Consider the following 27350-nt stretch of genomic DNA (forward strand, 5'->3'; position numbering starts at 1 on the left):
AATGCACATCTTCTTTGTAGTCACTTGAACTTTTCTGGGATGGCAGATATTGATTACCTAAGCCTATGAAGGAGTGAGCCAGCTCTCAGATCTCATCAAAAATATCTTTATTTGTGTTCTGAAGATGAACGAAATTCTTACAGGGTTGGAACAACATGAGGGTGAGTAATTACTGACAGAATTTTAATTTTTGGGTGAACTAACCCTATAATTAACCTTAGTTAGGGCGATTCTAAGGGCCCACACACTTTTGCTCAAATAAGAGTTAATTTACATCACATTTACATTTATTTATATAGCAGAGTATTTTATCCAAAGTGACTTATACATGTGGAATACAAATGATAAAGTACAGGCTCAAACACAGAGACACAATGTCAGTCTCTCGAACTTGATGAGCAGTGACATGAAAGCCAGTTAAGACAGATCAATATATAGAACTATATTCATTAGAAATAACTCTTGCTCTAATATGTATATTAAGGCAATATATACGTTATTACCACAACATTGCAATATATTAAACATTTCAATTGAATCATTCTGGTTTAAATGAACCAGACTACATTAAAGATATGAATAAATTCCTTTTAAAATTATCATAAAAATAAACTATGACACAGATGTTTCATGCTTTGCAAAGTGATTGTCAGTTTGTTTTATCATGAATTGAGTCATTTACAAAACATCTTAATGAATCATCCGGATACGGTCCAGGATCTTCACCATATTTCAAATCTCTTGTCTCCGATGAACTGCTTTCTGTCTCTGACTTTGTTTCCGAACAGCCTGAAAACACCAAATTGACCACAATATGATATAAAGTCATGTGATGTGAAAAAAAGTCAGGACCTTCAGTCAACAAGTAAAAGTATTTATCATAAAGTACTGTATTTCATTAAATTATATTTGGCTAAGCTGTGCACAAAATATATATTCTAAACTGAACCACTGACATTTATGTATATGACAAGTCATTTTAAATACGCATTTTTATATATCAAAAATACCTTACTTAATAATATTTAAATGTTTAAAAAAGGCCCTTCAACAATGTGGATCTAAAACTAGCATTGCTTGCATTTTTTTAACTGGTAATTTAATAATTAATTTAATCAGATTACAGAAAACAGATATAACGTAAAAATCTAATGATTTATGTTTTGTTTAGTTAAATTACTAAAACTTCTGTTTTATTAATAAATGATGTGGGTTAGAGAGTTAATAAACATACAGAAATAAAACACTGATCACACACACACACTTACCGCACAGTCTGGATATTGCTGTGAGTGGAGACGACGCTGTGGATTCTCTCTGCTGATTCATCTGTGATATTATTGTGACTCACACTATAAGAAGAAATGAGACAGAAACAATAAAATAACAGAAATAAACACGTTTAGTGTTTGTCTATTGCTGCCGTGTCTCTGTAACTCACTCCAGAGTCTGAGTTTTGTGCAGATGTGGCATCAGCGGCTTCATGCAGTGATCAGTGAGTTTGCAGTGACTGAGATCCAGTTCTTTCAGCCCTTTAGAATATTCCAGAAACAGCGCCAGCCGTTCACAAGCGCTCGGGTCCATCTGAGTGTGACTGAGGTCCATCTCTCCTCCCAAGGCCTGTGAAAGAGCCTCAGTCCTCCTCGAAGAGCCTCTCTGAGATCCATCTTTAATACAAGCCAGAAACTGCAGCAGCAAAGCTTTACTACAGCTGATGAGAGACAGGAGAACACAACGACAAACATGACAATAATATACAGGGAGTTTATATGGAGATAAATAATTGGACTGTGTGATATCAGTAATGGGATCTGTCAGGTTTCTCACCTCAGCTGGACTCGAGGCAGGATTGGCCAAAGTTGTTTCAGGGCCGTATCAGAGATCTCACAGTCCTGTAAAATCAGCTTCACAACACTTTGGGTTTTCTGAAGCACAGATGAGATTATTCTACAGTCTTTATTTGTTAGTTTCAAATGTTGTATATTTTCCAGTGTGTCTGTTAAATCCAGAGCCGAGCAGCAGGAGAAGTCCAGTGTGTTGTGAAGAGCAGAGAGCAGAACAGACGCTGTCTCCTGCTGGAGATCAGAGGAACTGCAGCAATGAAGCAGCTTCAGCAGCAGCAGCCTGTCAACACTAACACACACACACACACACTGTCAACAAAGAGATTCTTGAGCAAAACAACAGCCATTATAATATCAGTGCTGTAAATCTGCTAACCGGAGTTGTGTGACTCTGCTGAGCAAAGGCAGAAAGCTCTCCAGCTCCTCCTCTGGTACGGAGGTCCAGAGCAGATTGAGTTTGACAGTGTTGCAGTTCTCGAGAGTGAAGCGCAGGGCAGCGCAGTGAACAGAGTCCAACACTCTGCCGCTCAGATTGATGTCATTTCCTGCTGAACTCATCAGACTGGACACATACTGAGGAGAGCGAGACTCATAAATCTCCATAATGATGGACAGAGTAAAGCTGGGGCTCAACCTGTGGAGAATAAGATCATTCAGTAAATCTACTTGAATCACAAGCATTTGATAAATACAAAACCCCAAACTGACAAGTAACTACAAGCAACTTCAATGACTACAATGGATGCAACTGTTTAGTCATGACTTCAGTTTGCAGGCTGCCATGGGAATTTCTAATGGGTATATAGAATAGTAATTAGAATAACAGTTCATGAGTAAAAATAAATTATGTGTTTACAACATAAATAACATATTCTGACCTCAAATGAGAGTTTTTGTTGTTTTGTTGCTAAGCTTCGGTTAAGTTAAGGACTACATAAGGACTATAACTGGATGTTATTTTAATGTGCTTGACAAATCAAACTGTTGTAGTTCTAGTAGCAACTTATTAATGCGCAAAATGGTTTCAAAACTCACTTTTGAGGGATGACTGTAATTTATGTTGTGAAATATGACAAGAAAATATATTGAAGTATTAACAACAGATGTTATTTTACTCATAAATCAAGTAAAATAAGGTTTAAACAGCATTTGAAATTCCAGAGGAATCTCATGACACGAAAATAGCAATTCTCTCCCAGGTTTTACGACCAACAGTCTTGTAAACTGAACCGCTCTTTCCTTGAGATATTATTTTACCTTTTCAACTGGATTCTGTCCAACACCGCCAGAAGTTCTCTGATGTTTTCACAAGAGATTTTGTTCTTTCTAAAGTCCAACTTCAGATGTAGATCTTGATGTTGCAGCAGGAAATGAATCACTTCCCAGGTCAGTGAGCAGGAAGTCAGATCCTTCGACACTTTCTTCAGGAAAGAGTGTGTCAGTTCATCATCCTGTGCTTCATACACCAGAGAAACCAGCTGTTGAAGAGTCTCTTTAGAGAACCTGAACACACACACACACACACACACACACAGAACAGGTTTTAAACAGGTTGATTCACTCACAGAAAATGGACCAACTTTGCTGAACACAGACCTGATAGTCACGGGTTCCTGGAGACCGAACAGAGCCGTGAGAGACAGAGCCTCTGATTTACACTCATTAAGATCCAAACACTGAACAGACACCAGTCTCAGGAGAGACGTCAAGCTGCTCAGGGTATGAGAGAGATTTCGCTTTGAGTCTTTTGTGAACAGTGAAAACTCCTCTATCAGTGGTAAAGGACCATTCAGTGATCTCAGCGCTCTGAACATCTTCACTAACAGTTTGTCTTCCACACTGTCAAAGACAAAATCACAGATCATGAGGAACATTCAAACAGTAGATTTCAGGATGATTTAAAAGTGTGAATGCAGATGATGAATCTGAGACCTCAGTTTGTGCAGGTGTGTGATGTGTTTGAAGAGCAGTTTGAGTCCTCTGAGAGAGATGGCGAGTGTCTTCAGAGTCAGGTTTAGTTTTGAGGGCGAACGGCCCAGAACTCTCGCCACAGATCTGCAGGAGCTGCTGGGTAATTCTCCACTCAGAGTAACAGTGAAGTCTAAAGCCTGGAGCAGAGGAGTCGCCTGATCTGCCTTCACTCTAGGCCCAAACACTTTACATAGTGAAGGGATGAACCGCTCAGCATTCCTACAGGATGAGGAAATGATGAATAATTATTTATTTAAACATATAGTGCTTTGTCATACTTTCAGGCAGAAAATCTCATGCTTACATGAAAGCATAACTTTTTACTAGTCAGAAGAGTAATATTTAGCACAGACCTGAGCTGTGAGATGTAGGGCAGACACTGGAGGAATCCCCTCACTTCACTCTCTTCATCTGTCCAGTCTCTCAGCTCTACTGGTTTCTTCTCTGTTTGGAGTTTCAGCACTTCTAGGAGGATGGAGCTCTTTCTCTCTGAGAGCTTTATTCTCCAGACTGCAGGAGCTGACTGATAAACTGGCTGTAATGCTGGAAGGACACTCCTGCCTGTTTGAGTCTCATAGTCCTTCACATGTGACCACAGATCCAGCAGGAAATCACCCTGATACTCAGTATCATAATAATCCTCATCACAGGGGAAAGATGTGTAGCTGCACACAGATGTTAATAGTTCAGTGTAATTTTCCTCTGTATTTGCATCAAACTCTGATGCTGAAACAAACAGATTCAGCAGAAACTTTACAGCAGCTTCTCTCTTCATGTAGTCAATGTCACAAAATCTGTGGAGACACACATAATTATCACTTTATTGTCCAGTGTAGAAGAATATAAAAAATTTAATAAAAGTGAAAATATAATCCTAAATTGAATTTAGTAACATAAGTATTTTTGTATAGCTTTTATCTTTTGGAAAATTAATACAATTCAAGTTTTGAGTTACTTAATTTCCTTAAACCTTTCATTTCAAGTACATGTAATTGAAAGTTTCTACACTGTTTATTTTCTGATTTGACAGTAAACACTCAATCTAGAGCTCCATTAGTGTCAGGTGCTGTTTTACATCACAACAGTAATCTCACACATACACACACACACGCCAGACCAATCACAGTATTTGTTTATAAAACATAAATTGTAAAGAATCCAAAAGCCTCTCAATATATTTCTATAGGGAGCTATAGGTGATTATATCATGACATCACACATTTGTTTAACGCCTCCAGGTGACACTATTCTCACTTTAAAAATGTATTTTAAAAGCTTTCATAATATTGCATTTATTGAAAAATAATAATAAAAAGAAAATTTTGATTTTAATGGAAAAAATAGATAATAACATTGTATAAAAATTGCATTGTATCATAAAATCCCCTCAAAATTCTAAATAATAATCAAACAATATTATTGAACGAAAAAAATATTACATTGATTTCCCTGAAGAAAAAAAAAAAGTTACATTTCAAGGCTTTGGTCACTTTTGACCCTGAAGGGGACAGTGTGACCCCAAAATGAAGAGGCTCAGATCCTGTGAATATTTGATAATGTATTGTGTGATGTATATTTGGACAGAGAGATTAAGATTGTTGCTCGACTATGCAGAAACCCAATGTAACTCGATTATTACCACATATATAAACGTACTGTGAGCTGCATGAAGCTGATACAATAGAAATACATGAACAAAATCAATCTCTACAGAGACTGACTGAACAAGAGTGAGAGAAGGATTTGATCAACAGATTTACTTACAACACGACTGTCAGCGGCCAGATGCAGAAACAGAGACGCTTAGTTAAAACTGTCATGAGAACAGTGTTGGGCTCGTTACTCAAATCATTTATAATGATTTGATGTATAATTTACTCATTACTAGTTACTCCTTTCAAAAATAATATTATTACTTTACTTATTACTCCCGGCCAACAGTAATTAATTACACTACTAGTTACAACACTTTTCCATTACATCTCCATAAAACTGGTACCGGTAATTGCATAATTTTTGCAGCCTGTGAATCCATGAAAGTTACAAATAAACGAAGAGTACAACTGTCTCAAACTGATGACAAACCACAATTTTATTAAATAACTTCTGTTATTTAATAAAGCAGCAACATAGAAATTAAAATAAAGGCTGTATTTTCAGCCGCTATATGATCTGAGCTTCTCCATCTTCAGACAAAGCCAGCTTGCTGCGTTGGTGAAGTCATGAACGCACACACACAACAGCGATCATGAAAATTGATAGGGATGATTGGATTTTTGAATTTTAAAAAAAATGATATTAGTTACACTACTAGTTACCAGAGAAAGTAATATGACTGTAACGCATCACTAGTAACTAGTTACTGCCCAACACTGCACAAGAACTAGTCTGAACAACTAGCAGTTAGTTAGGGCTAATCAGACTTACTTTTCAGATTCAAATTACACCAATATACCTCTTTATGTAACTCTTTTAAAACAGTTATTATCAGTCTTGAAGAAAATAATTAGATGACTAACTTGTAAGACTAGTCTAAGAAATTCATGCAACTTAGTGTTTTCAATTCTGGTTCACATATATATTGTGTCCCTAACATACTCTGTACATTCATTTCATTCAATTTATTGTGAGCACTGAATACAATAATCAAGCATGGTTGGTCTGTTCCCCATGAGACTCTCACCTGAGCTGTGAGATGTAGGGCAGACACTGGAGGAATCCCCTCACTTCACTCTCTTCATCTGTCCAGTCTATCAGCTCTACTGGTTTCTTCTCTGTTTGGAGTTTCAGCACTTCTAGGAGGATGGAGCTCTTTCTCTCTGAGAGATCTATTCTCCAGACTGCAGACACTGACTGATAAACTGGCTGTAATGCTGGAAGGACACTCCTGCCTGTTTGAGTCTCATAGTCCTTCACATGTGAACACAGATCCAGGAGGAGATCACACTGATCAATCTGATACTCAGTTTCTTCATAATAATTCTCATGAAAGGGGAAAGATGTGTAGCTGCACACAGATGTTAATAGTTCAGTGTAATTTTCTTCTGTATTTGCATCAAACTCTGATGCTGAAACAAACAGATTCAGCAGAAACTTTACAGCAGCTTCTCTCTTCCTGTAGATACTGTCACAAAATCTGTGGAGACACACACATAATTATCACTTTATTGTTCAGTGTAGGAGAATATAAAATATTGAATAAAAGTGAAAATATAATCCTAAATTGAATTTAGTAACATAAGTATTTTTGTATAGCTTTTATCTTTTGGAAAATTAATACAATTCAAGTTTTGAGTTACTTAATTTCCTTAAACCTTTCATTTCAAGTACATGTAATTGAAAGTTTCTACACTGTTTATTTTCTGATTTGACAGTAAACACTCAATCTAGAGCTCCATTAGTGTCAGGTGCTGTTTTACATCACAACAGTAATCTCACACATACACACACACACGCCAGACCAATCACAGTATTTGTTTATAAAACATAAATTGTAAAGAATCCAAAAGCCTCTCAATATATTTCTATAGGGAGCTATAGGTGATTATATCATGACATCACACATTTGTTTAACGCCTCCAGGTGACACTATTCTCACTTTAAAAATGTATTTTAAAAGCTTTCATAATATTGCATTTATTGAAAAATAATAATAAAAAGAAAATTTTGATTTTAATGGAAAAAATAGATAATAACATTGTATAAAAATTGCATTGTATCATAAAATCCCCTCAAAATTCTAAATAATAATCAAACAATATTATTGAACGAAAAAAATATTACATTGATTTCCCTGAAGAAAAAAAAAAAGTTACATTTCAAGGCTTTGGTCACTTTTGACCCTGAAGGGGACAGTGTGACCCCAAAATGAAGAGGCTCAGATCCTGTGAATATTTGATAATGTATTGTGTGATGTATATTTGGACAGAGAGATTAAGATTGTTGCTCGACTATGCAGAAACCCAATGTAACTCGATTATTACCACATATATAAACGTACTGTGAGCTGCATGAAGCTGATACAATAGAAATACATGAACAAAATCAATCTCTACAGAGACTGACTGAACAAGAGTGAGAGAAGGATTTGATCAACAGATTTACTTACAACACGACTGTCAGCGGCCAGATGCAGAAACAGAGACGCTTAGTTAAAACTGTCATGAGAACAGTGTTGGGCTCGTTACTCAAATCATTTATAATGATTTGATGTATAATTTACTCATTACTAGTTACTCCTTTCAAAAATAATATTATTACTTTACTTATTACTCCCGGCCAACAGTAATTAATTACACTACTAGTTACAACACTTTTCCATTACATCTCCATAAAACTGGTACCGGTAATTGCATAATTTTTGCAGCCTGTGAATCCATGAAAGTTACAAATAAACGAAGAGTACAACTGTCTCAAACTGATGACAAACCACAATTTTATTAAATAACTTCTGTTATTTAATAAAGCAGCAACATAGAAATTAAAATAAAGGCTGTATTTTCAGCCGCTATATGATCTGAGCTTCTCCATCTTCAGACAAAGCCAGCTTGCTGCGTTGGTGAAGTCATGAGCGCACACACACAACAGCGATCATGAAAATTGATAGGGATGATTGGATTTTTGAATTTAAAAAAAAATGATATTAGTTACACTACTAGTTACCAGAGAAAGTAATATGACTGTAACGCATCACTAGTAACTAGTTACTGCCCAACACTGCACAAGAACTAGTCTGAACAACTAGCAGTTAGTTAGGGCTAATCAGACTTACTTTTCAGATTCAAATTACACCAATATACCTCTTTATGTAACTCTTTTAAAACAGTTATGATCAGTCTTAAAGAAAATAATTAGATGACTAACTTGTAAGACTAGTCTAAGAAATTCATGCAACTTAGTGTTTTCAATTCTGGTTCACATATATATTGTGTCCCTAACATACTCTGTACATTCATTTCATTCAATTTATTGTGAGCACTTAATACAATAATCAAGCATGGTTGGTCTGTTCCCCATGAGACTCTCACCTGAGCTGTGAGATGTAGGGCAGACACTGGAGGAATCCCCTCACTTCACTCTCTTCATCTGTCCAGTCCATCAGCTCTACTGGTTTCTTCTCTGTTTGGAGTTTCAGCACTTCTAGGAGGATGGAGCTCTTTCTCTCTGAGAGATTTATTCTCCAGACTGCAGGAGACACTGACTGATAAACTGGCTGTAATGCTGGAAGGACACTCCTGCCTGTTTGAGTCTCATAGTCCTTCACATGTGAACACAGATCCAGGAGGAGATCACACTGATCAATCTGATACTCAGTTTCTTCATAATAATTCTCATGAAAGGGGAAAGATGTGTAGCTGCACACAGATGTTAATAGTTCAGTGTAATTTTCTTCTGTATTTGCATCAAACTCTGATGCTGAAACAAACAGATTCAGCAGAAACTTTACAGCAGCTTCTCTCTTCATGTAGTCAATGTCACAAAATCTGTGGAGACACACACATAATTATCACTTTATTGTCCAGTGTAGAAGAATATAAAATATTGAATAAAAGTGAAAATATAATCCTAAATTGAATTTAGTAACATAAGTATTTTTGTATAGCTTTTATCTTTTGGAAAATTAATACAATTCAAGTTTTGAGTTACTTAATTTCCTTAAACCTTTCATTTCAAGTACATGTAATTGAAAGTTTCTACACTGTTTATTTTCTGATTTGACAGTAAACACTCAATCTAGAGCTCCATTAAAGTCAGGTGCTGTTTTACATCACAACAGTAATCTCACACATACACACACACACACGCCAGACCAATCACAGTATTTGTTTATAAAACATAAATTGTAGAGAATCCAAAAGCCTCTCAATATATTTCTATAGGGAGCTATAGGTGATTATATCATGACATCACACATTTGTTTAACGCCTCCAGGTGACACTATTCTCACTTTAAAAATGTATTTTAAAAGCTTTCATAATATTGCATTTATTGAAAAATAATAATAAAAAGAAAATTTTGATTTTAATGGAAAAAATAGATAATAACATTGTATAAAAATTGCATTGTATCATAAAATCCCCTCAAAATTCTAAATAATAATCAAACAATATTATTGAATGAAAAAAATATTACATTGATTTCCCTGAAGAAAAAAAAAAAAGTTACATTTCAAGGCTTTGGTCACTTTTGACCCTGAAGGGGACAGTGTGACCCCAAAATGAAGAGGCTCAGATCCTGTGAATATTTGATAATGTATTGTGTGATGTATATTTGGACAGAGAGATTAAGATTGTTGCTCGACTATGCAGAAACCCAATGTAACTCGATTATTACCACATATATAAACGTACTGTGAGCTGCATGAAGCTGATACAATAGAAATACATGAACAAAATCAATCTCTACAGAGACTGACTGAACAAGAGTGAGAGAAGGATTTGATCAACAGATTTACTTACAACACGACTGTCAGCGGCCAGATGCAGAAACAGAGACGCTTACACAACAGCGATTATGAAAATTGATAGGGATGATTGGATTTTTGAATTTAAAAAAAAATGATATTAGTTACACTACTAGTTACCAGAGAAAGTAATATTACTGTAACGCATCACTAGTAACTAGTTACTGCCCAACACTGCACAAGAACTAGTCTGAACAACTAGCAGTTAGTTAGGGCTAATCAGACTTACTTTTCAGATTCAAATTACACCAATATACCTCTTTATGTAACTCTTTTAAAACAGTTATGATCAGTCTTGAATAAAATAATTAGATGACTAACTTGTAAGACTAGTCTAAGAAATTCATGCAACTTAGTGTTTTCAATTCTGGTTCACATATATATTGTGTCCCTAACATACTCTGTACATTCATTTCATTCAATTTATTGTGAGCACTGAATACAGTAATCAAGCATGGTTGGTCTGTTCCCCATGAGACTCTCACCTGAGCTGTGAGATGTAGGGCAGACACTGGAGGAATCCCCTCACTTCACTCTCTTCATCTGTCCAGTCTCTCAGCTTTACTGGTTTCTTCTCTGTTTGGAGTTTCAGCACTTCTAGGAGGATGGAGCTCTTTCTCTCTGAGAGCTTTATTCTCCAGACTGCAGGAGCTGACTGATAAACTGACTGTAATGCTGGAAGGACACTCCTGCCTGTTTGAGTCTCATAGTCCTTCACATGTGACCACAGATCCAACAGGAAATCACATCTCCCATAATTCACAGATGACCGCAGTTTCTTCACAGTTTCTTCTATTGTCTCTTTCTGGTGAACAGCAGCTTGCAGGCACAAATCCAGTATGAATGATCTCTTTCTTTTCTCCCATGATTCAGATGATTTATTCTGTTCAACAAATCTAAACAAAGAATGAACAAGATTCTGTTAGAGATGACAAAGAGACAAATAAAGATTCTTGAAATTAATCAAACAGTTTGTCAGACAACATCTAAGGTCAGTGTAATTGAACAGTGAAAAGTGATGAACAGATGTTTTAATAATTATCTTTAGTTTACAATTTTGCTCTGAGGTGGAATTATATTTTTTGTAGCAAAATATCAAATGATTATTGGCAAATTGAACCACACTAGTTGAAATCAATTACTGTACATTCTTCAAACAAAAAAGAGTGCATAACTGCAGATAAACCGTGAAACATAAAACAAATACAGTAATTTAAATAATTTCCTGAAACCACAAGTTCTAAATTATTAATTTAATTAACAGATTCAGTTGATGTTACTGTAAATCTCTGTCAGACAGATGGTTGCTCCACCATTACTGATGCATTAATAAACACTTTGGCTGCATTTACACTGTCAACCAATTCCATTTATTCCCCAGATATCTAGAAACCGAAATATATTCACGTATCAGCTGTGAGTCTCGCTGTGTGGAAGAAAACATTATAAACTCAGGAAACACAGAACCGCTGATCACAAACAGATGTGTTGCCAGATCCAGTTGTTAGTCACCACAACACAAGACCAACACGTTTCAGAAGAGGTATTGCCTAGCTGAGACTTCTTGTGTAAATCATACATCCCTAGTTACCAAAGTCGATATTAGTAGGGCCACATTTTTCCCTTTTCTCTGGTGAATAAGCCACAGTATTATGTTTGTTGACCAATAAAGCATTTATGAAATGAGAAATAAAATTTTCTTTGATCTATTGACATATAAGATGTCGGTAACATTTTATTTTGATGGTCCCTTTTGAACATTCTGTTGACTATAAGTAACTTTGAAAGTATATGTCAACTAACTTTCATTGGAGGATAAGTAGACTATCTGCTTAATATCTGCAAACACTTTATTGTGCTGGTCCTCCAACAGACACACTACTGACTATAAGAAACTTTGCAACTACATGTCAACTTAATTTAACCCTAACCCTACCAGTCTATTTATACTTAACTAACACTCTAATGAGAGTTAGTAGACATGTAGGTGCAACGTTACTTATAGTCAACAGAATGTGTTAAAGGGACCATCAAAATAAAGTGAAACCAAGATGTCATTCTACAACGAAAATAACTTTTCAGACCTCCCAAAAATTGTCATAAGTTGAAATCAAGCTGCCAAATTACTTGTTTTCTACTTCCTCCACATTGTGATATTAGACTGTGGAATATATTTTCATCTGACCAACTCCACAACAACACATCAACGCCTACTTTAACATTTCATATTGGTAACCTGTCCAGCAGTGGAGAACAATGAAGTGACAAGAAAGAGAGAGCAGGTCACCCAAGACTATAGAGCTACTCATGTTAACAAGCACCTGAAGCTTACTGCAAGTTTTAAACTAGTTAAAAATTAAGATTTTAGGGAGGTTGACGCTATCTCATGACCAATTCGTACGAGTGAGTAAAAGGTGGCTAATTCATACAAATTTGTATGATTTGTCTAAACCCACGTGATGGGTAGGTTTAGGGGCGGGGTCAGGTGTAGGTCACTCGTATAAATTCATACGAATTGGGCAACTCGTAAAATATGTACGATTATCAAAAATCTTACGAATTCGTACGAGTGAGGTCTTATGAATTTGTACGAATTAGCCAACTTATAAAATTTGTACGAATTGCTGTGAGATCGGATTGGAAGATCTGCACAACCTTCTGAAGTCTTCAAAATTTTTATCTTACAGTAAATGCAGCCCAAAACTTCAGCTACATTAAAACAACAGAAAGTAAGCTTACATCACTAATTGATCTGCTATAAATGTATTTCAAATGAATCTAAATTGACAACATTATTTATTAATGCATATAAATGACAACATTAAAATAAACTAAATCAAACTATGAGTGTAATTTTCCCCATGAGACTCTCACCTGAGCTGTGAGATGTAGGGCAGACACTGGAGGAATCCCCTCACTTCACTCTCTTCATCTGTCCAGTCTATCAGCTCTACTGGTTTCTTCTCTGTTTGGAGTTTCAGCACTTCTAGGAGGATGAAGCTCTTTCTCTCTGAGAGCTTTATTCTCCAGACTGCAGGAGCTGACTGATAAACTGGCTGTAATGCTGGAAGGACACTCCTGCCTGTTTGAGTCTCATAGTCCTTCACATGTGAACACAGATCCAGCAGGAAATCACATCTCTCATAATTCACAGATGACAGCAGTTTCTTCACAGTTTCTTCTATTGTCTCTTTCTGGTGAACAGCAGCTTGCAGACACAAATCCAGTATTAATAATCTCTTTCTTTTCTCCCATGATTCAGATGATTTATTCTGTGGTTCAACAAATCTAAAGAAACAATGAACAACAAGATTTAGTTAAAGATGACAAAGGAAAGGAAGTGTTAATATGAAAATGATCAACTGACACTGATCTACTGCAACAGCTTGTCAAATATAATCTGATACAACATGTGATCAGCAGGAGACAGAAGAGTATTTCATCCTCTGAAGTTTGTGGTGAGAATCAGCATGTCAGTCCTGAACACTCTGTCAGGTTTATTTTGTGATATGACCCGCTGACTGTACATTATCTCTTACAATTTAAGTTATGCAAGACTATACAATTGTTGTAATAATACTCAACAATATGCCATTTGTTCAGCTCAAAGTTTATATGAAGTACATATTTACAAAGTATATTTGACAAATTAAGCCCAAGTTAAAAATTGGCAGCAACACATGTAATATTTTTTTTGTAAGACTGTGATTCTTAAATCTATGATCATAATTGTTTACGGATATACATTTACTTTGTAACTCCAAAATGTACATTTGGTTTAGTTTACAGGCACAATGTGGACTTTTACTGCAGCTCAGTTACAAACACAAACACTATATAAGAGTAAAAAGTGCCTTAAAGTACAAAATGACTGTCAAAATAATCTGACTACAGTCACAGACATTCATAAACATGTGTAAGATAAATTGTTCCCAAAAAGTGTGCATGTGTGCACCTGAGGTCCATCTATCTGGGGAAAGTACAGGCGTTTGAACTATTGGTGAGAGCAGAGTGGCTGATAAATAAAGCGTTAACACTTTACAATACGGGTGCACTAATATACATTAATTCATGCTTAACTAATGCACAGATAATCATGTGTTAATGTATGACTCATGAAGAACTAAACCATTAATTATTACTGCATCAGCAACTAATAAAGCGTTGATTAATAGATTGAGTAATATATTAAGTTATTAATTAAATGTGTCAATGTATTCATTCTTTAATAACATATTGTATTAACTAATAGTGAAATGAATGCGTTAATTACCACAATTGGTCAAAGCTATGTACTTCAACTTCCAGTTGTCTGCTTTAATTAATCATTAACTAATGATTTGCAAATGTATCATTATGTTATGACTTTACTTGTTGGAGCACATGACTATTAACTTATTGTTAAGTGATATGTCATTCATGGGTTTGACGGCACATGCAGTGAATGTAATGTCAGAGAATGTGTGTGAAGGATGGGTAAGTTGGGCTGCACACAAATATCAGCACACCAGAATCTGACCAACTGACCGCTGTTAAACACTGTGTTTAAACTGGACGTGACCATTATCGCGTCACACCGCAGAAGCTGTCTACATTGGACATGACAGACCATTGCAAGTTAATTCGTCCTTCATAACAGAAGTAGCGCAAGAGCTTGGAGTACATCAGAAATAGAAAGTGGCATCAGTTTACTGTCAGGGTTTTGCTGTGTCGTGTAGCGTCGTGCCATATCCAGCGTAGCATCACTATCACTGACTATAATGGACATTATATTGTCTTTGTCCGGTCTTGACACAGTGTTATGAAATAGCAGTGCCCGGCCGCATCTTCTCAGAGTTCCACCTTTGAACCCTAGACCTCAAGCTTAACCTGACATATTCCTGTGCCATGAACAACAAGGTACTAGAAGCGGCAGTTCATCTGGTATACAGTGGAATCCCGGTTGTAGACGGCTGGAAATTGAAATCCATGGCTTAGGGTGGATGTCAAAACCATAATGACGTATTACAAAACAATTAGTTAATAGTCATGTGCCTCAACAAGTGAAGTCATAACATAATGACTATGAGATCCCCTGATATGATTGTAAAGCACTTTGGGTGTACAGTAGTACATATTTACATATTTATTTATACAGGTAAGTTGACTGAGAACGAGTTCTCATTTACAGCAACGACCTGTGTAGGTCAACACAGAAAAAAAAGAAAGAAATACAGCCAAAAGTGCAATATACAGTAAAACAAGCTAAATAAATTAAAAGCAATTAAAAGGAAAGCAAAAACAATCACAGGAAACAAACACAATCAGTAATAAAATTATCCTTAAGCAAACGTCTAAAATGGCGTAAAGGCATCAGATCATCCAGTTTAAAAGTACATTGTAATTCATTCCAAGTGTGAGGGGCATAAAAACTGAAAGCAGATCTACCCAATTCAGAGGAGATCTTTGGGATCTGTAGTAATAGCCATCCCTGAGCTCTGGTCTGATAACCAGACCTTCTAACAGATAAAAGTGAATTAATATAAGATGGTAATTTGTGCAAAAGAGCTTTGTACACAAAAAGTGCAAAATGCATTTCTCTACGAGATTTTAAGGGCAGCCAATTTACTTTCTGATAAAGTGTGCAATGATGGGTACTAAACCTGTCCCCTGTAATAAAACGAATGGCACTATGATATACAGCATCGAGAGGTTTTAGAACAGAAGCAGGGGCATGCATATAGATTGTGTCTCCATAATCAATGACAGGTAAAAAAGTGGATTCAACTAATTTTTTTCTATTATTTAGAGTCAAACAAGATTTATTTCTATAAAAGAAACCTACTCTAACTCTTAGTTTCTTTACCAACTCATCAACATGCGTTTTAAAGGAGAGCCTGTCATCAATCCAAATCCCCAAATATTTATAAACATAAACACGGTCGATAGAGGCACCATCCAATGTGGAAAAACATAAATCATCACCTATTTTCTGTTGTTTATTTGAAAAAAGCATGTACTTGGTTTTACCTTCGTTAACTACCAGTTTCAGTTCAACAAAGACCTTCTGTATAGCTGTAAAGGCAGATTGTAGCTCTAAATGGGCCTGGTCAGCTGTAGGGGCAATAGCATAAATAACTGTATCATCAGCATAGAGGTGGAGTTGGCAATTTTTTATAGCTGAACCAATATTATTGATATAAATAGAAAAAAGAACTGGACCTAAAATCGATCCCTGCGGAACGCCCTTCAAAAGCTCAAGAAAACCAGATTTGACACCATCAGTGGAAACACACTGTGTTCTATTTGTCAGATAATTTTCAAACCATCTGCAGGCCACCAAATCTAGTCCAACTGATGACAGTCTATTTAGAAGTAAAGAATGATCCACAGTGTCGAAGGCCTTAGATAGATCTATAAACAGGGCTGCACAATGCTTCTTTTTATCTATACCACTTATAATGTCATCCAGTACCCGAGTAACAGCAGAGGTGGTGCTATGACCAGGTCTGAAACCTGACTGATATGTTTTCAAAATACAATGTTCGTCTAAAAAGGAGCGCAACTGCAGATTTACTATTTTCTCAAATATTTTCACAAGACATGAAAGCCTTGAAATAGGTCTATAATTGTTTAAATCTTTGGGATCACCACATTTAAAAAGTGGACGTACCAAGGCCGTCTTCCAAACCTTAGGAATTATTCCTGTTAACAAGGATAAATTAAAAATGTGGGCAAGTGGCTCAGCAATAATAGTTGCAGCAATCTGCAAAAGACAGGGATTAAGATCATCTGCTCCAGTAGCAGTTTTTATATCAATAGTTAAAAGAGCTTTGAAAACTTCCTCGTAGCTAACCCGTTGAAATGAAAAAGATGGGTTCATAACTTCATCTGACAAAATATTGGAAGAGAGAGCTGTTTCTCTTAACTTGGTTCTAGCTACACAATCAGACCTTTCTGGGAGCACCACATCATTACAAGTTCCACCCTCAAACAAATTACCAGCTGTAACAAAATGTTGATTAAACGCATCACATATTTCAATTTTGTCATTTACAGTTTTTGAAACATATGAAAGCGCCATATAAATGCGTCATTCATTCATAATAATCATTAGCTAATGATTTGCAAATGTTTTAATTAAAGCAGACAACTTGAAGTTGAAATACATGGCATCAACCAATTAATTTACACTATTAGTTAATACAGCATGTTATTAAGGAATTAATACATTATGACACATTTAATTAATAACAATTCATATATTACTTAAAGGGGTGGTATAATGCTCTTTTCACAAGATTTAAAATAAGTCTTTGATGTCCATCATCCAGCATATTAAAATTGTCACTTTTTAAGGGTGAGCAAAAATGCACCGTTTTTGTGTCTGTCCCTTTAAATGCAAATGAGCTGCTGCTCCCAGCATGGGGGCGGAGCAACAACAGCTTGTGTCCTGAAAATTTCAAAATCTTTTTTGTTTATGTTTAAATGTATGCAGCTGATGTGGAGTTAACTATCTTCTAGTCATTGATTAGCATATTCTGTCATGATAATCTATAAATCGCGTTCCCGGGGCAGGGTTTATGTAAATTCTAGGGTTGGTGATGTCACTAACCCGGGAGGAATGTTGTGTAGTCCCTACCAGGGTGGGAATTATACCGCGGCCACGCGGCCATGGCCGCCGTTGCCCTACACTTTGGCCTTCATGCCCTGTGAAAAAAAAATCATCGTACGGCCACAGTGGCCTGTGTGCCCTGGCCCTGTCCAAGTTCCATGTATAAAGCAGAGCATGTGAGCGGAGTGGGGAGCGCGAGCGGGAGCGAGCGGGGAGCGCGAGCGGGGAGCGCGAGCGGGCGGATCTTGGACAGAGCGCAGAGCGGCAATTTCAAAAGGACGGAGCGTCGCCCTATTTCCCGCTCCAGTGTCGCTCCGCTCACACCACGAGTCTGAAGCATGCTCAGTCAAGCCTGACCCTGAATCCATCTGTCTTGCACAGTCATCAACAGTAGACTATTTTCAGTCAAAACTCAGCTCAATAATGGAGTTCAAAAAGTACTTCAAAAAGGAAAATGAGAAGTCATACAGGTGTAGCCTACTATTAATAAGTCGCTCCGGAGTATAAATCGCAACAGTCAAAAAATGCACCATGAAGAAGAAAAAACACATATGCCTAGCCTTAGTCGCATTTATTTAGACATTTATTTCACAAAAAAAAAAAAAAACAACGTTACAGACTGGACAGTTCTCCGTTACGGGCGTGAGCGCTCTGAAAGCGGCACTAAAAGACTGCTTTATAAAACTTTCACAGAGACCTCAAGCAGAAAGCACAAAGCCTGTCTTTAAATTTAATTTCGTTTTGTATTAATTGTATCTTAATTTTAATCAATGTTTCATCAACCAATAGTCTGGATTTAATAAATTAGAAGTGAATATATTAGAAAATAGATAATCACGACACGAAGGCGCCGGCGAAACTGGAGTGTCTCATAAATGGACCGAAACTCAGCGTATAGCCTACTTGCCTCACAGACCTGAGACATATATATAAAGCTTGAAATGTCTACTTTTAAACAGAGCAATTCAAAATGAAAGAAAACAGACTTCTCTCTTATGTAATCCGTATGAAATGTGCATTTCTCTCTGGCGCGTTCACTACTGCGAAGATCGCGAGTCAGCATCTTTCCAGCCGACACAGACATAAAAAAAAAAAACTGGTTTATTAGTAAACAATTAAAATGTCTCCTGCTATATTTTACATATTCATAATCATTAATTTTGCCGGTTCGTTGTGACAGCTTTTAGGTGCTTTATTGGCAGCAGCGCCACCCTTACATCGCACCAGCACCGAAAACATAGAGATTTTTTTCTTTTGGGGGCATTTTGTTTGTGTTCAGACTTTCTCAGTTGTTTTTAGGCGCGATGTTAGAGGACGCTGCTAATAAAGTTGCTAGTAGGCCTACACATTGGATTCACGTTTATTATTAGCCTATAGGCTAAAAAAAATACCCCCGTTTTTATGCCGTTCGTATCATTTTATTTTGTTGTATTTATCCGCCACACCTTGAAGGCCGGTCCGTGAAAATATTGTATTATTAAACCGATCTGTGGCGCAAAAAAGCTTGGGGACCGCTACAAGTGATATACATGTAGATTTTTTTCCTTTTTTGGAGCGAGCGGGGGGCGATTTGAGTGGAGCGCGAAGCAAACTGCGTTGAGCGCTGAGCGATAATGATTGTGAGGGTGTATACCTTCTGGATGAAATGGTTCTCTCTCTCACACTCACATGATATAGAGGACTGAATGAATATTTTGAATGCTTTTATTGGCATTTGTGGTGTTTCTGAATGCTTTTATTGGCATTTATGTTGTTTCTATTGTTGTGTGAGGGTGTATACCTTCTGGATGTAATGGCGCGCTCTCTCTCTCTCATTAAAAAATGTTTTTTTATTAAAAAAGTCATAATCCATGTCTTATTCCAAATTAGGATGTTATGGTATCAATCTGAATGGGAAAACCATCGAATTGTACTCAATGGCCTTTGTGCCCTGTCATATGGCCTTGGTGCCCCTAAAAAAAAAGAAAAGGTGGAGGCCAAATGGCCTTGCCCCTAAAATTACATAATTCCCACCCTGGTCCCTACCAGCCATTTGTTGTAGTCCTTAAAAAGCAATTTCTTTAAAATAAAATATCTCCCTTTGCTTTGAACTTTGAGCATCGTGACTTGGCAGATGTTGTTTATGCTCAAACATCAACATTACACACTAACTAAAGTTAAAAAAGTGAAATCATAATCAACCACCCCTTTAATCTATTAATCATATAGACTCTTTATTAGTTGCTTGCTGATACAGTAATAATTAATTAATGGTTTAGTTCTTCATGAGTCATACATTAACACATGATTATCTGTGCATTAGTTAAGCATGAATTAATGCTTATTAGTGCACCCGTATTGTAAAATGTGACCAAAAACTTCCTCAGACTGTGTCAGAAAAGCTTTTTATTCTACTCTATTTAGAATGATCTGTCATTAATTTTATTAGTTTTGGGGAATTAAAGAAGTGGTTGTTATTTTTGGCAATATTAGAGGCAATATCTGAGCAATATTAGAGACGGACTAAATAGTAGTCCAGATTCTTTCAGATTCAGAGTAAGATAAAGTGAGAATAGCTGCTCTGAGGAATATTGACTCAAAGTAAAAAATGGATGACTTTTTTTTCTATCACATTGTCAAGTATAGTACGATTGATTGTTGCCACACTCTTAACTGGGAACGATAAAATGTAAACCAGTCAAAACAAATTTGCATCTGTAAAACTATTTCACTTGTAGAGCTTGTATTTGCATTGTTACAAAGACAGAATTACTCATAATGGCTTCATTGACTGATTTTGTCAAATATAACAATTAATTGTAAATATAAAGTATCTAGACCTCAGCTGTGAGATGTAGGGCAGACACTATCAAAACAATATCGAATATATCAATATCAGACAGTATCAAAACAGTATCAAGACAGTATCAAAACAACAGATCTGTCTTACAGTCTTATAGCTAAAATCTTCAGCTACATTAAAACAATAGAAATTAAGCTTACATCACTAATGGATCTGACATAAATGTATTAAAAATGAATCTAAATTAACAATATTATTTATTAATGCATTTAAATGACAGCATTAAAATAAACAATCAAAATATGAGTGTAATTTTCCTCATGAGACTCTCACCTGAGCTGTGAGATGTAGGGCAGACACTGGAGGAATCCCCTCACTTCACTCTCTTCATCTGTCCAGTCTATCAGCTCTACTGGTTTCTTCTCTGTTTGGAGTTTCAGCACTTCTAGGAGGATGGAGCTCTTTCTCTCTGAGAGCTTTATTCTCCAGACTGCAGGAGCTGACTGATAAACTGGCTGTAATGCTGGAAGGACACTCCTGCCTGTCTGAGTCTCATAGTCCTTCACATGTGAACACAGATCCAGGAGGAGATCACACTGATCAATATGATAATTAATATTCTCATCACAGGGGAAAGATGTGTAGCTGCACACAGATGTTAATAGTTCAGTGTAATTTTCTTCTGTATTTGCATCAAACTCTGATGCTGAAACAAACAGATTCAGCAGAAACTTTACAGCAGCTTCTCTCTCCATGTAGATAATGTCACAAAATCTGTGGAGACACACACATAATTATCACTTTATTGTCCAGTGTAGGAGAATATAAAATTTTGAAAAAAAGTGGTGGTGGTGAGGGTATTCTTTAATGCTTTAGTCTCACATGTATGATATAGTTTTAATCATAAATTTGATCAAAAAAAGGCAATTGGGGTTGCTAGTTTGTTATTGTTGTGTTTGTTTGTGTTTTATTCATTTTTAATATTTTTTTTTTAATATTTTGGAATTATTTAGTAACTTTAAATATACAGAGATAAAAATGTTTAACAGGTTTATTTTTACATTCTCTCTTTTTGCATTTGTAATATTTTTTATATATTTATTTACCCCTAAACAGATCATGTATCAATTAAGTAACTTTAGATTTGATAAAAAGGGGCAGGTCTTTTAAAATAAATATTTACATCACTATACCATTTACAACATCAGCTTTTTTGCTCATTTTAGAAAACTGTTACAAACTAAAAATATTAATTTTATCTGAAATGCTTTTTTTCTTAAGAATTATTCTCACGTCTGTTAATATAGTATAAGATTACAGATTTTTGGCCATTGTTCTTTTTTACATTTTTATTTTAACATTCTGATGTATACCGTATTTTCCGGACTATAAGTCGCACTTTTTTTCATAGTTTGGCTGGTCCTGCGACTTATATTCAGGTGCGACTTATATATCAAAATTAATTCAGACTGAGATGAACCAAGAGAAAACATTACCGTCTACAGCCACGAGAGGGCGCTCTAGTTGGCGGAGTTATTCAGAAGCGACACCATATGAAGAAAATTCAATGGATTCAGTGATGTGGAATGAGATCGCGGGAGCTTGGTGAACTTGTTTACTGGTAACTTGCTTGTTGGACTCACTGGCTTATGTTAATTTAGCCTATTCAGCCTCCCAGGTGTATGTTCTTTATGCTATTGTGTAGCTGAATAACTGTTAATGTGTTGCGTTAACACACCGGACACCTAACGTTACTCAGCCTGTTGTTCTGTGTGCTACTGTGTAGTTAAATAACTTGCCTTTCCAGATTAAATGTCTGTTCTTGGTCCTGGATTTTGTGAAATAAATTTCTAAATAAATGCGACTTATACTCCAGTGCGACTTATATATGTTTTTTTTCCTCTTCATGACGCATTTTTTGACTGATGCGACTTATACTCCGGAAAATACGGTATATATAACCTTTATTTAAAGGTTAAAATTCCCATTGAGACACAGTCTCTTTTACAAGGGAGTCCTGTATAGCACGTTCAATCATAGGTTACAAGACAATAAATTACAATATAAAATACAAAGCAAATTTACACAAAATTTACAAAATATTTGCATGTAAAGATGCAATAAGTTTAAAATATATAAACAAACGAAATAGTGGCTAGAAGTCAATATCCACCCACCATTAATTAAAGCAATTGCACATGTCCGTCCGCATATCAGATATTCTTTTTTTAAAAGCAGCTAAAGAAATTAGCGCACCAATCTTAAGTCTAGACTGGAGTTCATTCCAGGACGAAGGACCATAGTATGACAGACCCCTCTTTCCTGCTTCTGTCCTCATTCTTGGTACATTAAAAAGTAGTACATCACTAGATCTTAATCGATATGTACTTTGGGTACGAACAAATTTTAAACAAATATAAGACGGCAAGATACCTAAAATCGCTTTATAAATAAAAATGTACCAATGTCGCATCCTGCGTGATTTAAGTGACGGCCAATTTACCATATTGTATAAGATGCAATGATGTGTGTGATAGCCAGCATTTGCAATGAACCTGAGAGCCGCATGATAAAGAGGGTCTAGTATTGACAGAGTAGATGGATAAGCAAATTGATAGATGATATCCCCATAATCTATTTGAGACAGGAATAGTCCTGCAACCAGTCTTTTTCTTATAGTCCTAAAAAAGCAAGATTTTAATCTATATAAGAATGCCAGAGTGAATTTTAGTTTCATAGCGAGAGCTTCAATGTGTTTTTTAAAGGTAAAACCTTTATCAAGCCAGATACCCAAATACTTGTAAGTATCAACAAGTTCAATAGCTTCATCTTGGAGTGTCTTAATAGCAAGAACTGGGACTTTAGTACCTACGGGGGCAAAAATCAATAAAAAAAAATTTTTTGCATTTAAAAGTAGCTTCAAATCAAACAAGGCAGATTGTAATGAGGCGAAATCTGACTGCAAATTCGCACAGGCAGTCTCAGGTGTAGAGGCACAAGAATACATAATTGTGTCATCGGCATACAAATGATACTGTGAGTATTTAAATTCACTACAAACATTATTTATATAGATAATAAAAAGCAGAGGACCTAAAACTGATCCTTGTGGGACACCCTTTTTTAGGACGACAGGGTCAGATGTTACATTCCCATGTCTTACAATTTGCATCCGTTCAGAGAGATAGCTGTGAAGGGTCATTCTACAGAAACGTCCACTTTTGGTATGGCAAGATGTCTTAAAATTGATTTCTTTTTCTAACATTTAAACTTACACCACATTATTAGACTACCCTTTGACTTTATGAATATGCATAAATGACAGCTTAATGTTTTTTTTATATTTTTGTACATTTATTTAAAGACCGCATATACCATTTTTTTGTCACTGGTGTTACCTTACTTCTTTGGCAATATTAAAGGTTTTTATGAAATATTATTTCAAATTTTTTTGAGCACATGTAGTCAGAGTTACCGAAAAATAATAATAATGCAACAAATAAGGAGATTATTTTTTATTTATTTTAATTAGGTTTGTTAAAAGTGTGCTTGAATGAGGTTAGTTCATCTGCGCTACCATCTATTTGCTATAACAATGAAAATATTTGAAAACCAGTTAAAATCAAGTAATGATGCAATCCTTTAAATCTTAACTTTTGAGTGTAGCAGAATAAAATGGATGTAACATTATTACTATGTCACATGTGACATTGCATTTAATGTGACAGAAAAAAAGACAGTAACACCAGTGACACAATGAATCACCAATGGCATGCATAAGACCAAAGATCATTATTCTTCAACTATAATTAAGTATATGAGACTAAATTGTTACATTTGGCATATAATCTAAATGAATAGCTTTGAATAAAGTTTATCTATAAATGGGAGTCACTGGTGTTACTGGTGTTACCCATAAGAAAGGTGACACCAGTGACAGTAACACCAGTGACAATTTTCATGAAAAATTAATTTTACAAAATGGCTGCTGCAAGGTAACAAACCACATGTTGTCAATCAGGGTATACTAACTAAATTAAGTAGTTTAATCCATTTGTATTCTCATTTTTTTTAAATTACCTAACAGTAAAGTAGGTCATACCAGTGACTTCAGCTAAAAGCTTCATATGAAATCATGAGATAAATGAGAAGATTTCTGCTAACTGAAAAGAGACAGTGGATCTACCATGGGCTTTTCTTCATAGATATTCAGGAAATTGGAAGAAGGAAGTCGAGTGATGTCATCAGTGTGATTTTTATTTCAAAATAAGAGATTTTTGTTTAACGGTAACACCAGTGACACAACTCCAGGGGACCACTACTTTCATTATAAATTTTATAATATTTATTCTGCATTTTTTTTATATATATCATTTACATAATATATTTGATAGTTATGTATACATTATTGTATTTTAAATGGTGTAAAAATCTGTTATTGACCTCAAAATAAAGGATTTTCTCTCTGGACATGACTGTGGGGACGAGCACTTCTGTGGTGCTTGGAATTCTAAATAATTAATAAAAATCAAATATTCCCACATTGATGGCTCAAGAAGGTGTAATTGTTCAAATAACATATTGTTTTATTTTAAAATGTAAATAAATTGTAACCCTAAAGTGTTTTTTAAGTGTAATATTTCTGTAAAGGCTAGGGACAGAAAAATGGACATTTTCATAGAATGACCCTGAAACCAATTTACAGCTCTATGACCAACACCAATATTCAACAAGGTTTTGATTAGCATGAAGTGGTCCACTGTGTCAAATGCCTTTGTAAGGTCAATGAACACAGCCATACAGAATAACTTTTTATCAATTGCCTCTTTTATATCATCGATAACTTTTAAGCAGGCAGAAACTGTGCTGTGGCCAGATCTAAAACCAGATTGCATGTTAAGAATATTTTGTGAAACCAAAAAAGTTTTTAATTGATCAGACACTAAAATCTCCAAAACCTTAGCTAAAACCGAAAGATTTGAGATAGGTCTATAATTATTTGCATCACATGGATCCCCAGATTTTAGTAATGGTGTGACGTAAGCCTGCTTCCACGAAATAGGCACTGTATCTGTGCAAATGGACAGGTTAAAGATATAAGTGAGTGGTTTCACTATAATTTCTGCTGCCATTTTTAACAAACCAGGATCAAGTCCATCTGGCCCAGCTGCCTTCTTGGAATAGTTAGAATCTTTCTTATATATATATATATATATATATATATTTTTTTTTACCACACAACAGATTTTGTATCAGTTTAGTAACTTTAGATTTGAGGAAACATTAGCTATATATATATATATATATCTTACATATATATCTTATATATAAATCTTATATAAATCCAAATCTTTCTTATTAAAAAAATAAATAAAAATAAATTATATATATATAATTATTATTTATTTATTTATTTTTTAATAAGAAAGATTTGGACATCTTCATCCTGTTTAAAAGTTTTCACCCCCGGCTCTTAATGCATTGTGTTTCCTTCTGAATCATCAGTGAATGTTTTAACCTTTTTTAACAGTTGTATTTAAGTCTGTCAATTGTCCTCAGTGTGAAAAGATGCATCTCAACACCATATAGTCACTGCTGGAAATGGTTCAAAAATGCAACAGATCCTGGCTTGTGGACTCTATGTAAACATATTTTATGTGAAATGTCTTATTCAGGACAACACTAAGTAAGGGATAATGTAGAGCGAGGCGGTTGTTATAGCGAATACAACCCCGACAGGCTGATCTTGAATCAGACTGAAGGGGTTGTATTTGCTGTAACAACCGCCTCGCTCTACATTATCCCGCTTATTACATGACTACCTACCAAATAAATCAATAATTTGACACAAAATATTGATTTAAAAAGGAGTTCATTGATTTAAAAACTATTGTATTGCTAATAGTCAGTTCCGTCTCTATGGTAAGAATACTGCGTCCATAGCAATGCTCTTTTTTTTAATGGCAACGGTGTGTTATCTTTAGCAGCGGTCTGTTATCAAGATAAAAGACTGCATTCTACATTAGAATTCAACCAAGCCATGTAATAAAAAATAACATGCATTTAGCATAATTCCTCTTATTATGGTAAAATTCACAGATTCTGCAAGGGATTCACAAACTTTTAAGCAGCACTGTATATTGTCTACCCAACATATACATTAATTTCATTAATTTTATTGTGAGCACTGAATACAATAATCAAGCATGGTTGGTCTGTTCCCCATGAGACTCTCACCTGAGCTGTGAGATGTAGGGCAGACACTGGAGGAATCCCCTCACTTCACTCTCTTCATCTGTCCAGTCTATCAGCTCTACTGGTTTCTTCTCTGTTTGGAGTTTCAGCACTTCTAGGAGGATGAAGCTCTTTCTCTCTGAGAGCTTTATTCTCCAGACTGCAGGAGCTGACTGAAAAATTACCTGTATTGCTGGAAGGACACTCCTGCCTGTTTGAGTCTCATAGACTTTCATATGCAAATAAAGATCCAGCAGGAAATCACAATTTCCATAGGCTATGTAAGAGTATAATGTATCCATAGATGTCTTTGTGATTTCATTCTTTAAAACAGGCACTTGCAGACACATATCAAGTACCGTTAATTTCAATCTCCAGTCAGTTACTTTCAAGTATTCATTCTGTGAAGGAGGTAACCTACAAAAACAGTGAAAGTTTTTGTTATATGTGAGAGCTAGAATG

General features: G+C 35.6%; 2 protein-coding genes across 2 annotated transcripts in view; both read right to left on the reverse strand.

The window, feature by feature from the left end:
- Window positions 1-27350, reverse strand: part of LOC311091490 (uncharacterized protein) — a 300883-nt gene that overhangs the window by 221661 nt on the left and 51872 nt on the right. The window lies entirely within an intron of this gene.
- LOC311091492 (uncharacterized protein) lies at window positions 91-21106 on the reverse strand. The gene is made up of 14 exons (XM_084127444.1): window positions 20988-21106; window positions 13018-13566; window positions 10764-11070; window positions 8843-9298; window positions 6499-6951; window positions 4169-4609; window positions 3777-4034; window positions 3441-3683; window positions 3102-3347; window positions 2221-2478; window positions 1828-2133; window positions 1442-1711; window positions 1269-1352; window positions 91-789 (listed from the first exon to the last, which is right to left on the reverse strand). The coding sequence occupies exons 4-14, from the start codon at window positions 9277-9279 to the stop codon at window positions 723-725; spliced, it is 3063 nt and encodes a 1020-aa protein (XP_083983570.1). The 5' UTR covers window positions 9280-9298; window positions 10764-11070; window positions 13018-13566; window positions 20988-21106; the 3' UTR covers window positions 91-722.

Source organism: Abramis brama (genome assembly GCF_963993115.1).
Source record: "Abramis brama genome assembly, chromosome: 10".
NCBI lineage: Eukaryota > Metazoa > Chordata > Actinopteri > Cypriniformes > Leuciscidae > Abramis > Abramis brama.

Coding starts and splice junctions, on each gene's coding strand:
- LOC311091492 (XM_084127444.1), bottom strand. CDS start 9,279: ATGAAGAGAGAAGCTGCTGTAAAGTTTCTGCTGAATCTGTTTGTTTCA. Junction 2,134..2,220: donor AGCAGAGTCACACAACTCCG/GTTAGCAGATTT, acceptor TGTGTGTGTTAG/TGTTGACAGGCTGCTGCTGC. Junction 1,353..1,441: donor CACAAAACTCAGACTCTGGA/GTGAGTTACAGA, acceptor TTCTTCTTATAG/TGTGAGTCACAATAATATCA.